Source organism: Cololabis saira, chromosome 10, assembly GCF_033807715.1.
Source record: "Cololabis saira isolate AMF1-May2022 chromosome 10, fColSai1.1, whole genome shotgun sequence".
Taxonomy (NCBI): domain Eukaryota; kingdom Metazoa; phylum Chordata; class Actinopteri; order Beloniformes; family Belonidae; genus Cololabis; species Cololabis saira.
This window is the reverse complement of record NC_084596.1, coordinates 21782419-21801219: the sequence shown is the minus strand read 5'-3', so window position 1 is coordinate 21801219 and position 18801 is coordinate 21782419. Positions and strand designations below refer to the sequence as shown.

The 18801-nt window shown below is 39.7% G+C and overlaps 1 protein-coding gene across 1 annotated transcript; it reads right to left on the bottom strand.

The window, feature by feature from the left end:
• Window positions 1–11511: 11511 nt before the first annotated feature.
• On the bottom strand, window positions 11512–18801 carry metap1d (methionyl aminopeptidase type 1D (mitochondrial)). The gene is made up of 10 exons (XM_061731071.1): window positions 18730–18801; window positions 17572–17732; window positions 15702–15851; window positions 15472–15620; window positions 14166–14208; window positions 13913–14076; window positions 13722–13819; window positions 13106–13153; window positions 12943–13021; window positions 11512–11997 (listed from the first exon to the last, which is right to left on the bottom strand). The coding sequence occupies exons 1-10, from the start codon at window positions 18773–18775 to the stop codon at window positions 11913–11915; spliced, it is 1023 nt and encodes a 340-aa protein (XP_061587055.1). The 5' UTR covers window positions 18776–18801; the 3' UTR covers window positions 11512–11912.

Sequence of the window (18801 nt, the reverse complement as noted above, 5' to 3'; positions counted from 1 at the left end):
GGTTAAAAGACTAAGCAAAATACTTCCTAGGTCCCACAAAAGAGAGAGGATTGGTCAAATAAACAGTGACAGTGTGCACACTTGCTCCATGAGTTCTGACCTCAATCCGGATTGGAGGGGTTGATGGAGGGAGGAGAGGGTAAAACATGCTGTCACTGCAGTCATTAATTGACAAAGACATTTTCTTATAAATACCAGTCTCCCATTTTTCAGTGCCAAAGCTATGACTAAGTGAGGACAAGACATGAAAAGGAGACTGACTACATGAATGACAGACATGGATAGGGTTGCCAACCGTCCCTTGAAAAACGGAATCGTCCCTTATTTATAAACTAAAGTACTGTATGGAGCTGAAAAGGGATGCACTTTGTCCCGTATTACTGTGAGAGTCAAAAAATAGTAATAAAATGCCAATGGAAAATGGCATTGAGCTGTTGAGTTCATGTTTTTTTTTTCTGTTTTACTACAACTGTAGCCTACAGTCATGGCCTTTGAGGCACAAATATGTTTACAATTTTTCTACAGACTTTGCACTTTTGTTATTGCACTAAAAATGTGCACTATTACAGAATGGATGTTCTGCTTTCTTTCTATTGTTTTATATTCATTTATACAATTTTAAGTTAAGCAGGACAGGGTTCTGTTTAAGAAAGATACTTATTTTATTCAGTTCATTTTGTTATTTATATTAAAGTGAATTGCTGGATAATAATTTGTTTTCCATGTGTTCATGACATTAAAAAATATGCATCTAATTCAAATCAGGTTCGAGTCAAATAGTTAAAAAATCGTTTCACTCACAAAAAAGGGGCTAAAAAAATTTGCCACGCCAGGAAAGGTGAAGGCAATCGGGTCGGCCGGCCCTGCCAATGAGGTGTCCCTTATTTATTTTTCAGGGAGTGGGCAACCCTAGACATGGACACACGCAGCGAGTGGCATGTGTCAAGGACAGACTTTGGCTTTTACAGAGCATAGATATTCCAAATTGGAAAACTGGTAGAATTAAAGTTACAATCCTCCTGGCATTATCACTCATCAATACACAGCCTCACCTCAGCACCCTTGTATTGTGCAGTGACTCATTAGATGAGTCACATGGAGCCAGAAGGAGACATAGACTAGAGAGGGCACAGAGCCACACATTTAACAGACCCCCCGCCTCTCTAGATGATTTTCAAGGCATTCCATGAGACACTGACCCAAAGCTTGTCCTCACAACACCACATCCCACCAGACAACGCCGGCTTTGTCTGCACACCGAGAGAGAGGACGGACTGAGAGAGGGGAGAACGAAGCTGCCCACGTACGGTATAAACGGCACCAGTAATGGAGGAAAGAGGAATGCTAAAAAGTAATAGGGTTTGGGAGGAGTTTGGTTCCCACACAGGTCTGTTATCAACTTAAGGTCTTTTATTAGCAGGCTTTGGAAAAACACGGTGAAGATCAGCTGGTTTGACTTTATTCAGACCTGGACAAAAACAAACCTCTTGATGATTTATATTAGATTCGTCATGAGAGAATAAGAGCCATTTGCTACACATTTGAACACCAGCGCATGCTAATTAAATCAGAATTTCAGAAACCGTTCTTGTTCTGGTCCATCACATGCTTGGCAGATGTCCTGATAATATAAGTTTATCATTTGAAAATCTCATTCTAGTGGAATTCCTATATCATATGACCATTTCCCTGCTCGCACTATGTTGGTAGACATTTTTTCCCACCTTTGTTCAACCCTGGCTTGAATTTTTATATGACATATAAAGACAAGTTTAGAGCTGCTGCGTTGACAGTGGGGTGTGAATGGGAGCAAGGTGTGCTTTAGCAGAAAACAGACAGAACAGAAAGAACCCAACTGGCGGACATATGCAGGTTTTGTTTATTCAGGGAAAGCTCTCATTATCTTGCTGATATTTCATCACTTCCCATTTGTTGTCTCTAGGGGTCTGCCAGGTTTAGTAACAGCAATAGAAACAAATAAATAAAAGAAAAGCAGCCCCCACCAACGCCATGTGTCAGCCTGCCAATATCACTTTGTTGCTATCCTGCAGGGACATAAAGGTCAGCCTTCATGTCCACGCACTGAGAGGCCGCTGCAGCAACAATTATGCACTAATCTGCTGTGTTCACTCTTGATTTGAGGACAGTAAACATGCAAAAATCTGTTGTTCTCACAAAGGAACAAATCAGGAACCTACTGTTTCTAAATACACAAAAATGTTGTGAGGTTTGACCAGATGCCTGAGAACAGAATGTTACATAAACCATCTCTCCCCTTCATTCATTAATCCTCTGATTAATTCAGGAACTTAGTGGGACACAGTTCTAATACCTTTGTTACAACCATCCACTCCTTTTCTTCAAGATTTCAGATTGTTCCTCTTTTTATACAATTTTACACCTTAAATGTGTCACATTCTTGTTCACACACCATATTTTTTATATTGATCTCCAGCCAAAATGTAGATCTGCGTCATGTGTACTGCTTGTTCGGCAGCAGAGGACTAAAAACATTCCCTCAGGTGTTGAAGCCAAGGAGTGGTAGAGAAAGCAATCTTTTCTGGCACAAACACTTGCACACACCCACACACACACACTCACACACACACACACAGAGCGATGAGTTGTGAGGCAGTGCCTGGACTCGCCCCAGCCACAGCCCTGTATTTGTTCTTAAAGCTACAGCTCCAGGTAAAACAAAATGAGCAGACTCACCTCAGGGTGTGGAAAAGTGAGCAGAGGGTGTGTGTTTATGAGACTGTAGAAACATGCAGGGTTTTGATCTGATAAACACACTCACTCACATAACTTTCATAATCAAGTCTCACCCGGCAATCTTTCACAACGGCAGTATAGTAACACACAACACTGTCCCTCAGATCACCTTAGAGTCGACACACCCTTCGATTTATATTAAAAGAAATGGGTGATGCGCTAATTAATTCCTACTTCATACTGAACTATATCAGCTGGCTTATACTTGATGTTCACATATTTCTGTAAAACTATTGTCTTAAGAGGAATCATTTCAACTCCATTTGTGAACATTCAAATGTTTATTTATGCAGCCAAACTATCACGGCAAAAGAGAATTAAAGCATTAAACAGTACCAGGAGATGCTATATCACCTCTAATACCTGTGAAAACGGTAATTTTAATGGTTTCAGACAAACCATCTTAGTTTTAATCATATGGGACATTTCTGGCATCAATATGAACAACACAGTATGTTTTGTTAAGCAGACATAACAGTTAGCATCAAGCGACATTTGCAGTGGTGAAGGTTTAATCCATATTTTATCTGCTAACTCACGGAATTGATCCCATATCTTATAAAGACATGAATACTCCTGGTTGAAACATAAAGACACAACCACCAGGCTGTAGAAGAGCTTCAACTTTTTTTAAAAGTATAGTCAATGAAGAGTAATTGATGTTCTTGCTCGTCCGTTCGTGCCATAATACCCTCAAGACAACCACTGCCCCCTTCGCTCACGAGTAAACGGTGTGTGTCCCAGCCCTGGCCACAGGATGTAATGTGAGATGGCAGCAGGTGAGGGACTGGGCCCCAGTGTTCATGGCTCCAGGTGTGCTTTAAAAAAAGAAAAAGAGGAAAAAAGAATAAGTGAGGTAACCTGAGTTGATTGTAGGCTGAGAAGAGTTCACTCTCTGTTTTCTCCTGCAAGATTCAGGTTCATATGGGGCCAATGTCTGAGCTACTTCAAAAGATTTTCTATTACAGACTTCCTTTCATCAACTATAATTTTGTGATTTTATGTTGCATCCTTGTTAGGGCCCGAGCGCTTACAGTGCGAAGGCCCTATTGTATCTGTAGGAATTTTTTTTTTTTCCTCTTTTTATTTTTCCGACGAAATGAGGGCCTTTTTGCCCCCCTAAACGTGCCCCAAAAGTCACCAAATTTTGCACGCAAGCCAGGCCTGGCGAAAAATTTGATATTTAATGGTTTGCATTAATGGAAGTGGACTAATGGCTCAACAGCTCCCCCTAGAAAACTTTGTGCCTCAAGCCCCACAATACGGTTTGACGTACATGCACGAAAATGGGTACACACCTGAATCATGTCGCAAAGTCTCTTGGCGCCATGGCCGAAACAGAACAGGAAGTCGGCCATTTTGAATTAATCGTGTAATTTTGGCGCAATTTATGCCATTTCTTCGGCCGTTTCTTCCGCCGAACCGTAACATGCACCCAGGTGTGTTATACATCAAAATGTGCGTCTCCATCCTGCGACGATGCACATTACTTTTCACAGTCAAAAGTGTTACCTTGGCGACAATAGACGCCAAAAAGCGCGCCCCCCCTTCTTCTGATTGGTCCATATTTGATAGTCCCTACTTTCTGCCATAACTTTAGAATGGTTGGACATAAAGAGTCATGGGTGGTGTCATCGGACTTCGTTTTGGGTCCTTGACCTTTATTGGTGGAAATTACACATGCGAGGGCCCGTTCATCGCTGCTTGCAGCTTGAATTTTTAGTTACATTAGCAGTGCAGTTTTTGATATGCACTCATTAGTGAGTGGAGCAATGGCCTCTTGGTTGGACAGTTAAGGGTGCGTCCCAATACTCCCCCTCGCCCTCCTTTTCTTCCCTAACCCTAACTTTTGCGCGTTCCCGTGAAGGTAGTGGTGTCCCAATTCCTCTTTTCACCTAGGGGGAGGGGGCATAACGAGGGCTAGGGGCTGAGAATAGCCCCTTCAAATCGAGGGATTTCAGATGCTGACTTGGCGAGCGAGGGGGTATGAAAAAAAGAGGCTCTGCGTCGATTTGACTCGCCGACCGAAGGCAAACAGGCAGACTGGTCTCAGAGAAATAGAGAGAAATAATCCTGTGACTCGTCAGATTTGTTTTGGATGTTTCTGATATAATAGTCTTCAGAAACCACAAAGTAATCCAGCTGTTATCTGGGTAATTTACACACTTTCAGATAAAGTTGCGGAAGATCACGCCAGAATAAAGGGATTTATGGTTCCGCGTTACACCAACGCAGATCCTACGGCGGAGGTTACGCAACCTACGCCGTAGGCTCTGCGTCGATTTAACGCGGACCCAAGCTCCGGACCCGGCAGACAGAAATCTCTAAATTTCGGAGCAAATTTCTTAACAGGCGTAGCTACAACTGTTAGATTTAATCTATTAAACCAACATATTCCTAAATGATTTATTTCAGCCGGCGTGATTCTCAACAGAGCTGCGTCCCGGGAGAGAGTGTCTCTCCCGGGGCTGACGGAGCAGCCTGACCGGCGGACACGTCTCTTCTCGGGCTGTGAGCTGAGGCTGCTCCCCGGGGCCGGCGGCTCTTCTCATCTCCGAAAACATCGGGTCAAATTTCTTAACAGGCGTTATTTGGATAAACTGAGCCCCGGTTGGGGATCTTAAGGTTACCTTTATACCTGAAAAAATATTAAAACTTAATAAAGTGCCATATTAACAGCGCTACAGCTGAAATTAAAACAGCTTTTGGCTCTCAGCTTCCTGATCAGGGAAGGGATGAAAACGAGGGGTAGGGGGAGAATTGGGACAGGCACCTGGGCCAAGTGCCCTAGATCTCAAGTGCCCTAAAATCTCCCCCTTCTTTTTTAGGGCTTAGGGAAGAAAAGAAGTGCGAGTGGAGAAAAGAAGGGCGAGTGAAGGAGAATTGGGATTGGGCCTTAACCTCCACACCTATAGGGGGACGTGGTGAGCTAATGGTGGCAAAGGTTCCTGTGAGTTGCTTTAATATGTGCAGAATAGTCTAAAACCATTGAAAGGATTGTTCCCACATTCTATGCAGCCATTTAGGACACCCAGATAATGTAGCTGGCATTTATTTTTCTTTCTTTTGTGAATGTTTTTATACACAGTCTTATTATGTATTCCTCATTTCTGAGGAATACATAGAGTCTTGATATGATGAAACCAACACAGGAATGAACTCCTTCACTGTAATTCTACAGTGAACCTTTTCATTTCACATAACAAACTCAGCTGTGTGCGTTTGGCCCTCAGGAACCTTAGTAACCACCATACTGAGAATATTAGTCAGTAAGATTCAGTCTACGTCAGGTATGCCTCAAACACATCACTTTCTTCTTTTCTGCTGCTCTCTAATGACATTCCCATCAACCTACGATGTACTTTATATCTAATGCTATAAAGCCAATGAGACTTACCACCAACAGATGTAAATCATTTCCACACAGCAAGCACTGTACTTTTGTGCTGATGGTGAGCTGGCATTAGCATCTCATTCAAAGCATCTTTGTGTGAGTCTTAAAGAGTTGCTGGCCTTGCTCTATTTGGTATTTAATACAAAATTAAAGTGCCGATATAATGCATATATAACAAAACACAACAGAGAGATTGTATCATGGTGACTCTTCAAGGAATCTACTTCTCCACCTATAATTCTGCTTCAAGGAACACACACACACATTGCATCTGAACTGTCCGTAACTCAGAGCTCAACACAACGGTTTCCCTCATTAACGGCTTCTTTTAACAGCCAAAGAAGACTCTACATTATTGGTTGGAACTAATTGTTAATTCACACACAAACATGGACATAAACATAAATACTGAGCTCTTTAAATGGCACTGATTCTGCTGGGGCCCTTGGAACAAGGATTGTTTCAGAAATTCCCCCACCAACCCGTCATTCCTTTCGGCACCATGGAGAGGACTTCCGTCCCTCCGTTTCTGTCTACTGTCCACAATGCTGCAAACACACACATACACACACACAGAACCCCGTTGCTAGTGTTGAAAATATCTTGTGCTTCAGAGGGTCTGAATGTGATGCCTGTCACTTCTCTGCAGTCCCACTAAGATAGGACACTTCCTTATGAATATCACATACATACTGATTTTGAAATGTCATGTGTATCGTATGGTTTCTTTTGTTTTACATAAGTGACTTTAAAGTAATTATCTAAATTATCTGTGTGAAGTCAGTTTCATGCCCGTAAATGTCTGATAAGGTGAAATACATCAAAGCTGGTGAGAATTTGGCTGATTTAGGTAGAATAATTTCTCTTAAGAGCAAATAAATAGACAACTTAAGAAAAGAGGCCTCCTGTCAAGCTCATCTGATTTGACCCACTTGTCTCCACAACTCCCCTATAAAGGCCAGGACGCACAAAGACACGGACAGCTAAGATGCTCTTGCTTTAAGCCGTGTTAACGGTTTTTCCCTAGCTCAAATAATAAGGGAGTATTGTGTAGGTCATTGTGTTCCTAGTCTGTGTGTATGTGATGATGTGTGTGTGAGTCTGTGTGTGTGAATCTCAGCAAACAACAGGAGCAGTCAGACACCATTTATCAGGAACCTTTTAAAGCCGCCGCAGGCTATCCATACCATGCATAAACACACACACACACACACACACACACACACACACACACACACACACACACACACACACACACACACACACACACACACACACACACACACACACACACACACACACACACACACACACACACACACACGCCTTTATTCTTAGACTTGGATTGTTGAGACTCTGTAACAGTGTCTGAGGGAGAAAAAAAGATTCAAAGAAGCCAAACAGTTGCACCCAGGAATCACAACAATATGGTAGCATATCTGAGAGCACAAGATTACTCCTCCAAAACTATTTGTACCAAGCTAAGAAGCCAAAAAGCATTCCTTTCAATTAAAAAGACACTCAAAAGGTCAAAAGGGAGCATATTCTACCTTTTGTAAGTAAAGACAGGTCCTGTATTGTCCCTGAATTACAGTGACTTCTGTGCTCCATGTGGAAACTTCCATCATATAAATATGTTGTTTTTCTAAGAAAAATTAAAGAAAACATGTGAGAGGTTAAACCTTCGTTTTCCATTGTAAACTACACTTTTTTCCGTCATGAGTGTAGATACATTTGAAATGTAATAATTCAAGTGTCTTGAAATATTTATCCATGTGTATCATTTGTGTTTTGATAAGAAAGAAAACATATATCAGGTCACAATGATAGAGTCAAGTCTGCACTTCAGTAAACATTTTAAGCTCCTATCTGTACCTTATTTGTTGTATATCGTATTCTCTTACACTTCTCTGTATTACTTTGTTGTTGTTTGTTTTTTTTTGTCTTTGTGTGAGTGCTCATTATCCATATTGAAGCCCTGGCACAACAATTTCCTGCGGGATCAATAAAGTTCTTATCTTATCTTAGTCTCACTGGATTTACCCTCTTTTTTAACTACAAAGGGACATATTTAGTTTTCATGTGAGTCTTGTTTTTTTAAACTAAAAGGTCAAGGCACTGCAAAGGGAAGAAAAAAATACTAAACTGGAAAAATATGGGATACAAATCAAACTAATAAACTTGCTGCGCCTAACTTTAATTATATCTAAAGGAGTATTTTCTGTTGTTTTCATTTCATCATTCTTACCAGTCTTAATCTGAAAGAAGCCTTCCACTTCCAGGGAATTTACACCCTCAGTGTCAGCCTGTGGATACATGCCCTGCTTAAGTGAATGTTCAACCTCAAGTAACAAACTCAGCTGCTCTTATTTGGCCCTCAGGTGCACTGACTAAGCAAGCTGGTCACTGAGTAAGAATAAGTGGATATCATCTGTACATGTGACTGAGACGGATTTGCCTGCACTAGTTTGAAAATGATGCATCACTTTGTTAACGTCGCAGTTTGACAGGTCACCATGGAAACCAAGAATGTCTGCAGTGGTCCACACAGAAAAGTCACGGGCAGCTGTGATGTATCACTCTCCGGCTTTCACACACGTAGGTATGCACCTAAAATATGAGAATAAAAACAGGATACATGAATGTGTTTAATACAAGAACCACAGAACAATTCACTAACCTGTCCATACAGAGGTGTCCCCCACACACGACGGGCTGCAGAAAGACGACTGCAACCCCAGCAACAGTGCGTCTCCAACAATGCACCGTATAAACTGGGCACGTTGTTTCCTGGATTAACAGATGGACAGTGAAGTTAATAACATACAAGTTTCAACTGTTAAAAAATGTTTTCAGTTCTCTACATGTTTGTGACTCTGGGGGCAATTGATTTAAGTAGTTATAAATATTTACAAAGTCTTGACACATGGGTATAAATGGGTTATATTTTAGGTCCCATCCAAAAAAAAACAAAAAACCGAAGTGTATGGGATCCATAGTGCAGCATAGGAAAAACAAGATACATTCACCATGTTTCTTCTCATGTTTCAGAAGATGGAAGAAACACTACACATCAGACAAAATAGAGAAAATGCAAATTTTGAATAATAGTGTCCCTTTTTCAAGTCCATTACCAGTACTAAGGGGGATTCTTTATACACAGCCAAGATTTTATGGGAAAACTACAGAACGAGAGAGCAAGAATGAGTCCCAACATGCAGAAAAGGAATGAAAGCCAGGGAAGATCACAAACTGAGCACCACACCTCACTGTGCCACTCCCTGTTCCTCCCCATATGCTCTCTATCTATTCACTCCTTCAAGCCCAAATATCTGCTGGATCCTTCTGTCCTTCGCTTTGACTTGATCATGCAAAAATCTTTCATACAATCATGACATTTTTTTCAAACTACATGTCTTTCTGTTAATCATTAGCGGATGGGTGACATGATTCATGAGCTGATTCACAGGATGTAAAACTATTGCTTCAGATGTACACAGTACACAAATGTCTCACTGGATTCCTACAACAAATAACACTTTAGTGTTTGGGAATTTTTTTAATTTCATTAATACTGTTTTTATCCCTTAATTTGAATGTGAACATCAAGCAGTTAATAAACTTATCATAAATGATTTCCTGTGTAAACATGATCACAATCCACATTAGATGACCCACCCTTGTTTGCTCAATCCTTCCTGCTTCGCCCACAGACTGTTATTGGCATGACCACGCAAACATACTCCCTCCCTCTCTCTCTCTCTCTCTCTCTCTCTCTCTCTCTCTCTCTCTCTCTCTCTCTCACACACACACACACACACGCACACACACACGCACACACACACACACACACACACACACACACACACACACACACACACACACACACATTTTCAGTACATTGGCAAGAAGTGAAAACACACCCTTCAGTGGGATGACATCCAATTTTACATCTTTTTTTCTTCTATGAAGCATCCTCATTTTACCCCACCAAAACCAAGTCGGACAGCGGGAAACAAAATCAATACAAAAACATAACTGTCTTTTTCCTCACATTACAGAAAACCTTTTTTTTAAAAACAGGGCAACATTTTAACAGCACAATCCAGCATACACATGGGAGTTATCTCTGCAAATAAAGAACCGTTATGTGTAAATTGTGACCAGAGTCCTGAATGAACTCCTATGTTGTAATGCTCTGATCTTCATTGTATCCACCTGTAGATAAGATGGGGTGGCAGAGAAATGAGAGAAAGTGTAAGGAGTTTACTATGTCTGGAATTTACATACTCAGCACCATATTTAACCCATTGGTTGGGTGGATTCTGTTAGCTGAATTAGTGCTTAGATGGAGATGGAGGTATTAAATCACATCCATGTAGCCCATTACGTCTCCATACACACAGTTTTCCTAATTTGTCAGTGAGCAAACGTTATTAAATGGTGACAGCTTGTTTAGATTAAAGTTACTGTTATGACTTACAAATGTGGGCCTTTTTCCTATTTAACCCTTCTATAACTGTAATTACATTCAGACCGTGTGGATTTATTTGGATTTTATGGCTGTAGAATTGTCAAGTGTGCAAAGAATGAGTGCTCCTGCCCATTCTTTTCCCAAGATAACTTCAACTTTCAATATCTGGCAGTTATTCAATATAACTGTGTGTTCTGACAGTGTAATAACTGTTTAACGGTAGGCAACAAGTACCCGCCAGGCTGGCTGAAGCGCTGACGGGCTGCTGCGAGTCACGGTGTGTGCTGCCATCTACAGTCCGCACTTGGTATTACATAATTTCACTTACAGAATAGATTCATCTTCTTGTCCTCAGCTCTTCTTTGGGGCTTGACAGAGCAGATTATTAATTTCCATCTCACACTCTCTTTTGCATCTTCCTCTGATATACCGACCAACTGTGCTTCCTCTTTGTCCACATTCAGAAATCTCTTCTTTGCTCTTCCCCTTTTTCTTCTGCATGGCAGCTGTCACTCATTTTATATCATATTTAATAGTTCTTTTGTTTTGTCACCCCCCCCCCCCCAAAAAAAAAGGATATTTCATTATCATTCTGACACATAAAAAGAAAAAAATGCAGTAATCAGGTGTTGGTGTAATAAATACTCGTAAATAGCATGTCAACTAGTCAATTGCACAACAAAAGAATACATTTTATTTATATTAAAATTGTGACATTTTCCCACGCAGAAAAAATGCCAGTGATTTTAAATGCTCCAGTAAGCTGTTGCAAGTGACATATTTAAAACTAATTTGGGATATGTGACTTTGGATGTAATGACATAAGGAGATTTGTGTTTAAATACTATTTTTATTTAAAAACGTTCATATTTTATCATTGTTCAGCACACAAAAAACTAAGCCTAATAGAAACAGTGAATAACTTCTAACAAAAAGAGTAAAATGGAGTCAAATGAATCCTTAAAGAAAATATTTAAGAACAGAAGTGAAATACATTGCATATCATATTTATGTAACAGAACATATGAACCAACATTTGTTTTGATACGTAATTGAGGTTTATCCACTCCCATTTAATTAATTTTAGACATTTGATCCTCCTTCCAAAGACAACATGATTACCCTTAACATACATAAAGCTCATCTATAAGTCTTAAATCCTGAAATGTAAAGTCAAAAGCACCCATCGTTTCCACTTCAAAGGTAAGATCTGGAAAAACTAAAGATCCAGTTCATAACATCCTCAGTTGGTCTGAACTTTTTGTTTTTTCACAAGTGGCTTTCTTCTGGTAGTTTGGTGAGAATCTCGACTCCGTCAGATGTAATTATGACAGTGTGTTCAAACTGAGCCGACCTGTATGACAAAACACACAAAAAGATTTTAAAGGAGCGGTTTGACATTTGAGAGGAATGTTTTGCTTTGGAAATCACAGAAATTCCAATTCACATTTATAATACCAATGTTTTATTAAATTTATAATTTCCCAGTGTCCACTTGACTTCACTGCAAAAGAAAACAACCCTGATTTTGTGCAAAGCAGACCAGCGCTTACTCCCCCCTCCCCGAGCAGTGGCATTATCTTTACATGTGCATTACTGCTTGGCTTGCATTACAGATTTCTTAAATTCACTGAACATTTTTTTACACAAAGACAAAATAATAGAGCCAGTTGTTGGTCAATACATTTTGCACTTTAAATGAAGTTTCACGTTTAATCTGAAACCTATCTACCTCTTATTTCATCAAAAGTAAGATATGTCGTTTTACATTCTATTAAAGTATTTATGTATTATTATTATTTTTAATTATGCAACTAGGAGTCATTTATCTCAGCTTAAACAAAAGAGACAAATCTCTATGAATGTAAAACCCCTTTTGACAGAAGTTGTTTTTTCCCACAGGAAAGGACTTACAAAGAAAACAGAAACTAACTTCTTATTTGAACTCTGCTGTTTATTGAGACATTTTAGGAACACTATATTTGAATTTCATGGTTGTTATCTTTGTTTGATTAGCACTTATGCTAAACATGGCAGGGTTAACAACTTAAGTTAAATCATTGTTTATATTTTTAAAAGAAGGTTTAAAAGGACAACAGGAGGGACAAAAGACAAAAAAGTGTAAGGAGAGTCTGATTTTAAAAAATGATTTAAATGGGGCTTATAATCTCTCTACTTAAAATCCACTCACAATTAGCAAAGTAGACACATCAGCTTCTTCTTTGATAGACATTTATGGCTGAACCCAAGTGGTTGGAGTAAAGCTTCGTGATGATGTTTCTGTTTGGGTGTCTCATACCTTTTATCATCAACTGACACCGCCGTCCACTTGTCCTTTAAGATTCTGAACTCTGCTGACCCCTCCATCAGTATGGGCTCTAATAGTGAGGGATTAACAGACATGATTAACCCCATGCTGCTACAGAGTGGCATCTTTATAAAAGGAGTAAATTCTAACTTGCCTATCGTGAAAGCCATCCCTTCATCCATGGTCATGTCATTGTCATTAGCTGAAAATAAAGCGACACTTAATTATACAGAACTCTAAAAGCACAACTTTTGATAATTACATATTATACATTCAACTGATAAGTAAGATGAACAAGGATCATAGCTCCTGTTTATGTCAGACCACATGTAAGAGACAGTTACTCATAATATTTGATCTGAAGGGGGCATATTCAGACCTTTTTCTTTGTTTTATATATATATATGCAATATATATATATATATATATATATATTCCTATTCCATAGCAGCCTGTTTAAGGGGGTTAAATCATCTTGACTTGACTCCGCCCCTCTCCTCAGCAATTACAATTCTATGAAGCAATTACATAATTACTGAGTGTTACAGCGCTTTTTTACATCTGTCTTCAGTTTTTGGTGACATTTTTGAGATTAAATCATATTTGACTAAAAAGAAACAGAAAGCCACTGATTTATCCCAAATATGCACTTCCACAAATATTCACGTAAAGAGAATGAGCTTTAAGATAAAAACAGTCATGTTCTTGCATGAGGCCCACTCTTTTAAACTAACAATGTGTCCCTCCATCTAACTGCAGAACCAACTTACCGTGATGCCAAATCTCAGGATGGCCATGAAAGTATGAGCCTATTCCATGTCCAATGAAATACGGACACACTTGAAACCCATTGGCTCCAGCAATTTCACTGCCAGGAATAGAGAAACATGAGTTGTAACAGAAAAGAGTGTGAACCATGTCATGTGTCAGTATTCATGCATTCGTGTGTGCACATGTATACCTGATAGTGTTTCCTATTGCACTGAGATGTGCACCTGGCTTGCATACAGCAATAGCCTCATCTCTGCAACGCATAGCAGTTTCCACCAATCGCTGCCCAGCCTCATCCACCTGACCAATCAAGAAGGTTTCTGAGGTGTCACCATGGTAACCATCCAAATACACCTATCAGAAACAGGCAGATGTAACTATTGAGAGCAGTGTTGGATTGAAACTTGCAGTAATATTCTTGGCATCTACTTACTACTACTTACAGTGACATCAATGTTGATAATGTCCCCATCTTCAAGTCTCCGACTAAAGGACCAAAATATTCAAAGATGAATACATGCAGAAAATGTCACATTAAAAAAAGCTTACAGCTCTAGAGTTATTACACAATTGCAGCAGATTTTAAACATACATTTATTCAATATTTAAAAGGAGGAGATGCAGTTAAAGGATAATGCAGTTAATTCAAAATAATAAATCCAATTCAGTTTTCAAATACAAAAAGCTTGTTGGATTAGACAACTTCTAGAATAATCTAACTTTTGAACAGTTTATTTTGTTTAACTCAAATAAAGAGAAATAAACATATGTTTTTTATAGTTTGTTGTGGAAAAATATGCTATTAACCACTCTGAAGGAGGTCTTATTGACAACTGGATGAATAAAATCAACAATCAGATTGGTGTAGCAACTGCAGTAAGGTGGGCTCTGTCCCGGTTAGTTAGGGTGAAAAAGCAAGGCTCTTGATCAGTCCATATATGTCCATATATGTTCCTACTCTCACCTACAGCCACTCTGGGTACTGACCCACGGAACAAAATTGTGGATACAAGCAGCAAAAATAAGTTTCAGTCTAAATAAGTTTCAGTTACAGTCAAATGGGATAGACTCTGAAAATAGTAAAAGGTACTCCTCATCAAGAAGAACCAGCTGAGGTGGTTCAGGCATCTGGTTAGGATAGTTCCTGGACCTCCCTGAGATAAGTGTTTCAGACATGTCTAACTAGAAAGAGGCCCTGAGGCTGGCTCAGGACATGCAGGGAGTCAATCTCTCGGCTGCCCTAGAGAAGGTGCTTGATCTGCTTAATCTGCTCCCTCTGTGACTGGAACCCAAGTATGCTTGGAAGGAGGGATGATTCTCTCAAACACAGTAAAACTAAAACAGGGCTGGAGGGGCACCAAATTGGAGTTTAACATCTTCAACTGTCCTGCGTCTTTTCAAAGTGGAAGAACATTTCTTACTGTAGTATTTTATCAGTAAAGGTGTATTACTATGTCCTTTAAGATGAAATAGTATATTAGTTTCTGAAACATTTTCAGCACCAGTGTCATGCGTGAACATTTCTTCCGTCTACATTGATAGAAAGAGTGCTCCTAAACCAGGAAACTTCTACCTGTTTTTCACAAACTTCAGTGTTGATAAGAAAGGAATCACTAACTCAAACTAGCTATGAAACTATTGAATAAGCAACTTTTACTTAATAATCATGAATAGTAAGCAATTTCACCACACTGAGTGGATATAGACAAAATGTACCTTATGAATGAGCGAATGGCCCGTTTCATTTACCTGTCAGGTATGCCATGACAGATCACATTGTTCACAGATGTACACACTGACTTGGGGAAACCTCCATATCTGAGAGGAGAGGGGTACGCATTGTGCTTGATTGTCTCCTGGTGAACGATGAAGTCAATCTCATCAGTTGTCATGCCGACCTGAAAGTCACAAGCTGTACTTGTTAGGTGTTCTTGATGACAGAAACATGCAACAAGAAGATGTATTGATGAGGCTCTTACTTTCAGACTGCGTCCAGCTAGTAGGAGAACATGTCTGGCTAGCTGACATGCTCTAGCAAGATCTTCAATCTGCTCCTGGTGTTTGATTTCAATGTAATCTGGCCATTCTGGGACGAGTCCAGTGTTAACATAATCAGGCCGCACAATGTGCTAGAGTCAGGAAAGAGAAGAAAAGAAAATTTGTTGAGGGTGGAGTCATAATTTTTTCATATAGTTTCTTATAAAATAATTTACTGTTTATAATTTTAGAATCAAAAATCTAATAAAAAGGACAGTGGATGTTTTTCATAGCAGTGTTCTTCATTTAAACCAGACATATTATGGAAAATCTACTTTTTCTCCAAGCTTACGCATCAAAGTTTGATATCAGAGCATAAAAAAGTCTTATCAAACCACTCAGTTTGTGTTGAGTATGCTGCTCCAGGCAGGATGAGTGGAAGATTCCAATTTTGGTCTTGTTTCGACATGACACCAAGATTTTATTATAATCACCAAGAGCGTTTCATGGCAGAATTACCTTATTTGCACACCTGTGACCTGACTCCACAGAGCTAGATGATTCCAATGATCTGCAAGCAGTTGTTAATAAACTTATTATGCCTAAAACTAGATGGCACTGGCAGTGCTCCGTTGTTGGATATACAGACCAGCACAAAATGACCAAAGAGCCATGTGGATTAAGTTAATTGTGAATAGGACTGTTTCCAAAACCTGGGGCAATACAAAGCTGAATTGGCAACTAAACTCGTATTTAAAGAGGGATTGGTACCAACTGTGATGCGGTGTGGTTTGGGCTCGGCTATAGGGGGCGCTGTGGAGCAGCAGTTCTGGTGATTGAGCCAACAGAGAGACAGGAACAAGTGTTTCCACTTAGCTCATCACCATCTCCCATTTAATCAGTGGCAGCCGGGAGGCCAGAACCAGCGCTGCTGCCTGGTCTGCCATGTGTGCATTAGCTATGAAAATAGTATCATTGTCTACAAATTGGGTTGGATAACCTAATGTGTGTTGTGTCCTACTCTGTCTGAGGGGGCTGAATCCTGCTATATTGAGCTAATTGTGTTTTTGTGGATAGTTACATGTCCTCAGGGTTCCCAGATAATAGTTTTGGTTATTATTTTTTCCTTTACAGTCTGAGCCAGTCTCTCCCCATTAGTATGGACCTTACTCAGTGTGGGTGTCTGAAGGGAAGGGGGTCCGTTAACTTGTCAGTTGCCAAACATTCAAAAGTCAAAAGACGTTAGCTAATAGTGTCAGTTGTTATGTCACAGCCATCATCAGTCTCTCCCATACACTGACTGCCAATCCTCTCCTCTAACACAATCTGTCCCCTCATCATTCTCTGGATGACTATGGTTCAAACGTGTACGGCTGAGACCCTGTGTCTTCAAAGTCAGTAGCAAAAGCTTTTAATGGGAGCGGGAAGAGATGGAGTATTCCCACTTCAGCTGTCTCCATGGCAGAGAAGTGGCTCATTTGCATCTTAAAAAGCGACGGGCACAGAAATGCTGCTGATCTGTAAAAGGCAGTTTAAACAGAGTGAAACTGAAGCTGTAAAGAATTACTTTTGGGGTATTTTGACCAAAACATGTCACAGACACTTCACCTAGAATACCCAGAATTGTATTTATTTTGTGGGGAAAAGTATAATATTTCACAGGCATAAAAGCAAGGCATAAAAGAACTGGATAAGGCAACACTTTTTAAATTGCAGTTTTAGTTAAAACTTCAAGACAAAACTATAATCAAATCAAAAAACTGTACATTTTGCTGTATTATTTTGTAATCCCATACAAATGTGTACAATATCCTTTGTTTTGATTTATTATAACTAAATTAATGAGCCATCTATGGTGATCTGGAATGGTACCTTGGGAACTGCATATGCTGGTCGAACTGTAGCTGGACGAACCACATTGAGAGAATTTTTCCATTTTCTCCAGAAGAAGCGGCGACGTTGCTGACATAGAAGTGCTGTGGGGGGACTAAAGCTTCCAAGACAGCACGCTCCTCTAAGGAAACCTCCCAGTCCTGGAAAAGGTAGCACTATTTTTAAACAGTAAAAAAGACTCTCTTTCATGCTGAAAATTAGTGGCAATGCAGACGTCTAACGTTTAGAGTTTAATCTGTTATCTGTGTTATGTAAGGAATTCACAATGATACCACTACAGGCATACGACGGTGCCCCAAACGCTACAAATAAAGTGATTGTTTAGAGTCGGTAAATCCATCACTCCAACATACATATGTGAGAAAGAAATGTAATCCTCCCTCAAGTTTAAGGCTTTACCAATGAAGATATCATTAAAAAACATAATTTACTAGGTCTTAAAATTAAGAAATTACAGCTTGAGACAATGACAACATATGACACATGACTAGGGGTGCAATGATGTGATGTTAATACTAGCTATCAGGCCTGATACTGTCTATCAGGAATTTCAGAAAACAATTAGAGCTGCTGTGGAGCACGTTGAGGGAGAAGCAGCTGGACCTTCAGGGCTTCAGGTAAGGTCTTAAGATTTTACTGCAAAAGAATTTTAATTAACACAAACTTAATGGATTTATGCAAAACATGCATAATTACAGTCTGTCAGTAAAGGACTAATTCATCATAAAACCATAATCTGCCTATTTGTCATTGTTACATCATGATTTAATAGCTCGACCCTGAGCTGCCATTCATATGCAAAAATACAAATCAACTCTGTTTGTCATTGATGTTTTGTTTTTGTGAGCGTGTGTTTTTTTTGATGGGGGAAAGTTGAGCTCATAAAATGTGATGCCTTTTTCATTTAAGTTGCACTAATAATATAATACTCAAAGACAATGTGGTTTAGCAAATACAGGGGTTGTAGCTGCAGCTACGCCGCTCATGTCAACCCAGAGCAGTGTCACTCGATTGGTAAAGTGACAACTTTATATTCTACCAAGTTATCTAAAAAAATGTGTTCTGTTTTAACGTTATGTATAGAAGTGTCAAACAGGCGCGAACACCAAACGCTAAATAAGATTTTCAGCGTAATACCTGATCTAGCTGCGAGTCCTGCGGAGCAGTGTGCGGCCGCCGCCATGATACCTTTTTGTTGTGGTCACGTGA

Bases quoted from the DNA above. Each gene is read 5' to 3' on its own strand.
- metap1d (XM_061731071.1), bottom strand. From the start codon at position 18,775: ATGGCGGCGGCCGCACACTGCTCCGCAGGACTCGCAGCTAGATCAG. The intron at 14,077-14,165 runs GTAAGTAGTAGT...TGTTTCTGATAG, and splicing joins TTATCAACATTGATGTCACT to GTGTATTTGGATGGTTACCA. The intron at 13,154-13,721 runs GTAAGTTGGTTC...CTTTATTTTCAG, and splicing joins TCCTGAGATTTGGCATCACG to CTAATGACAATGACATGACC.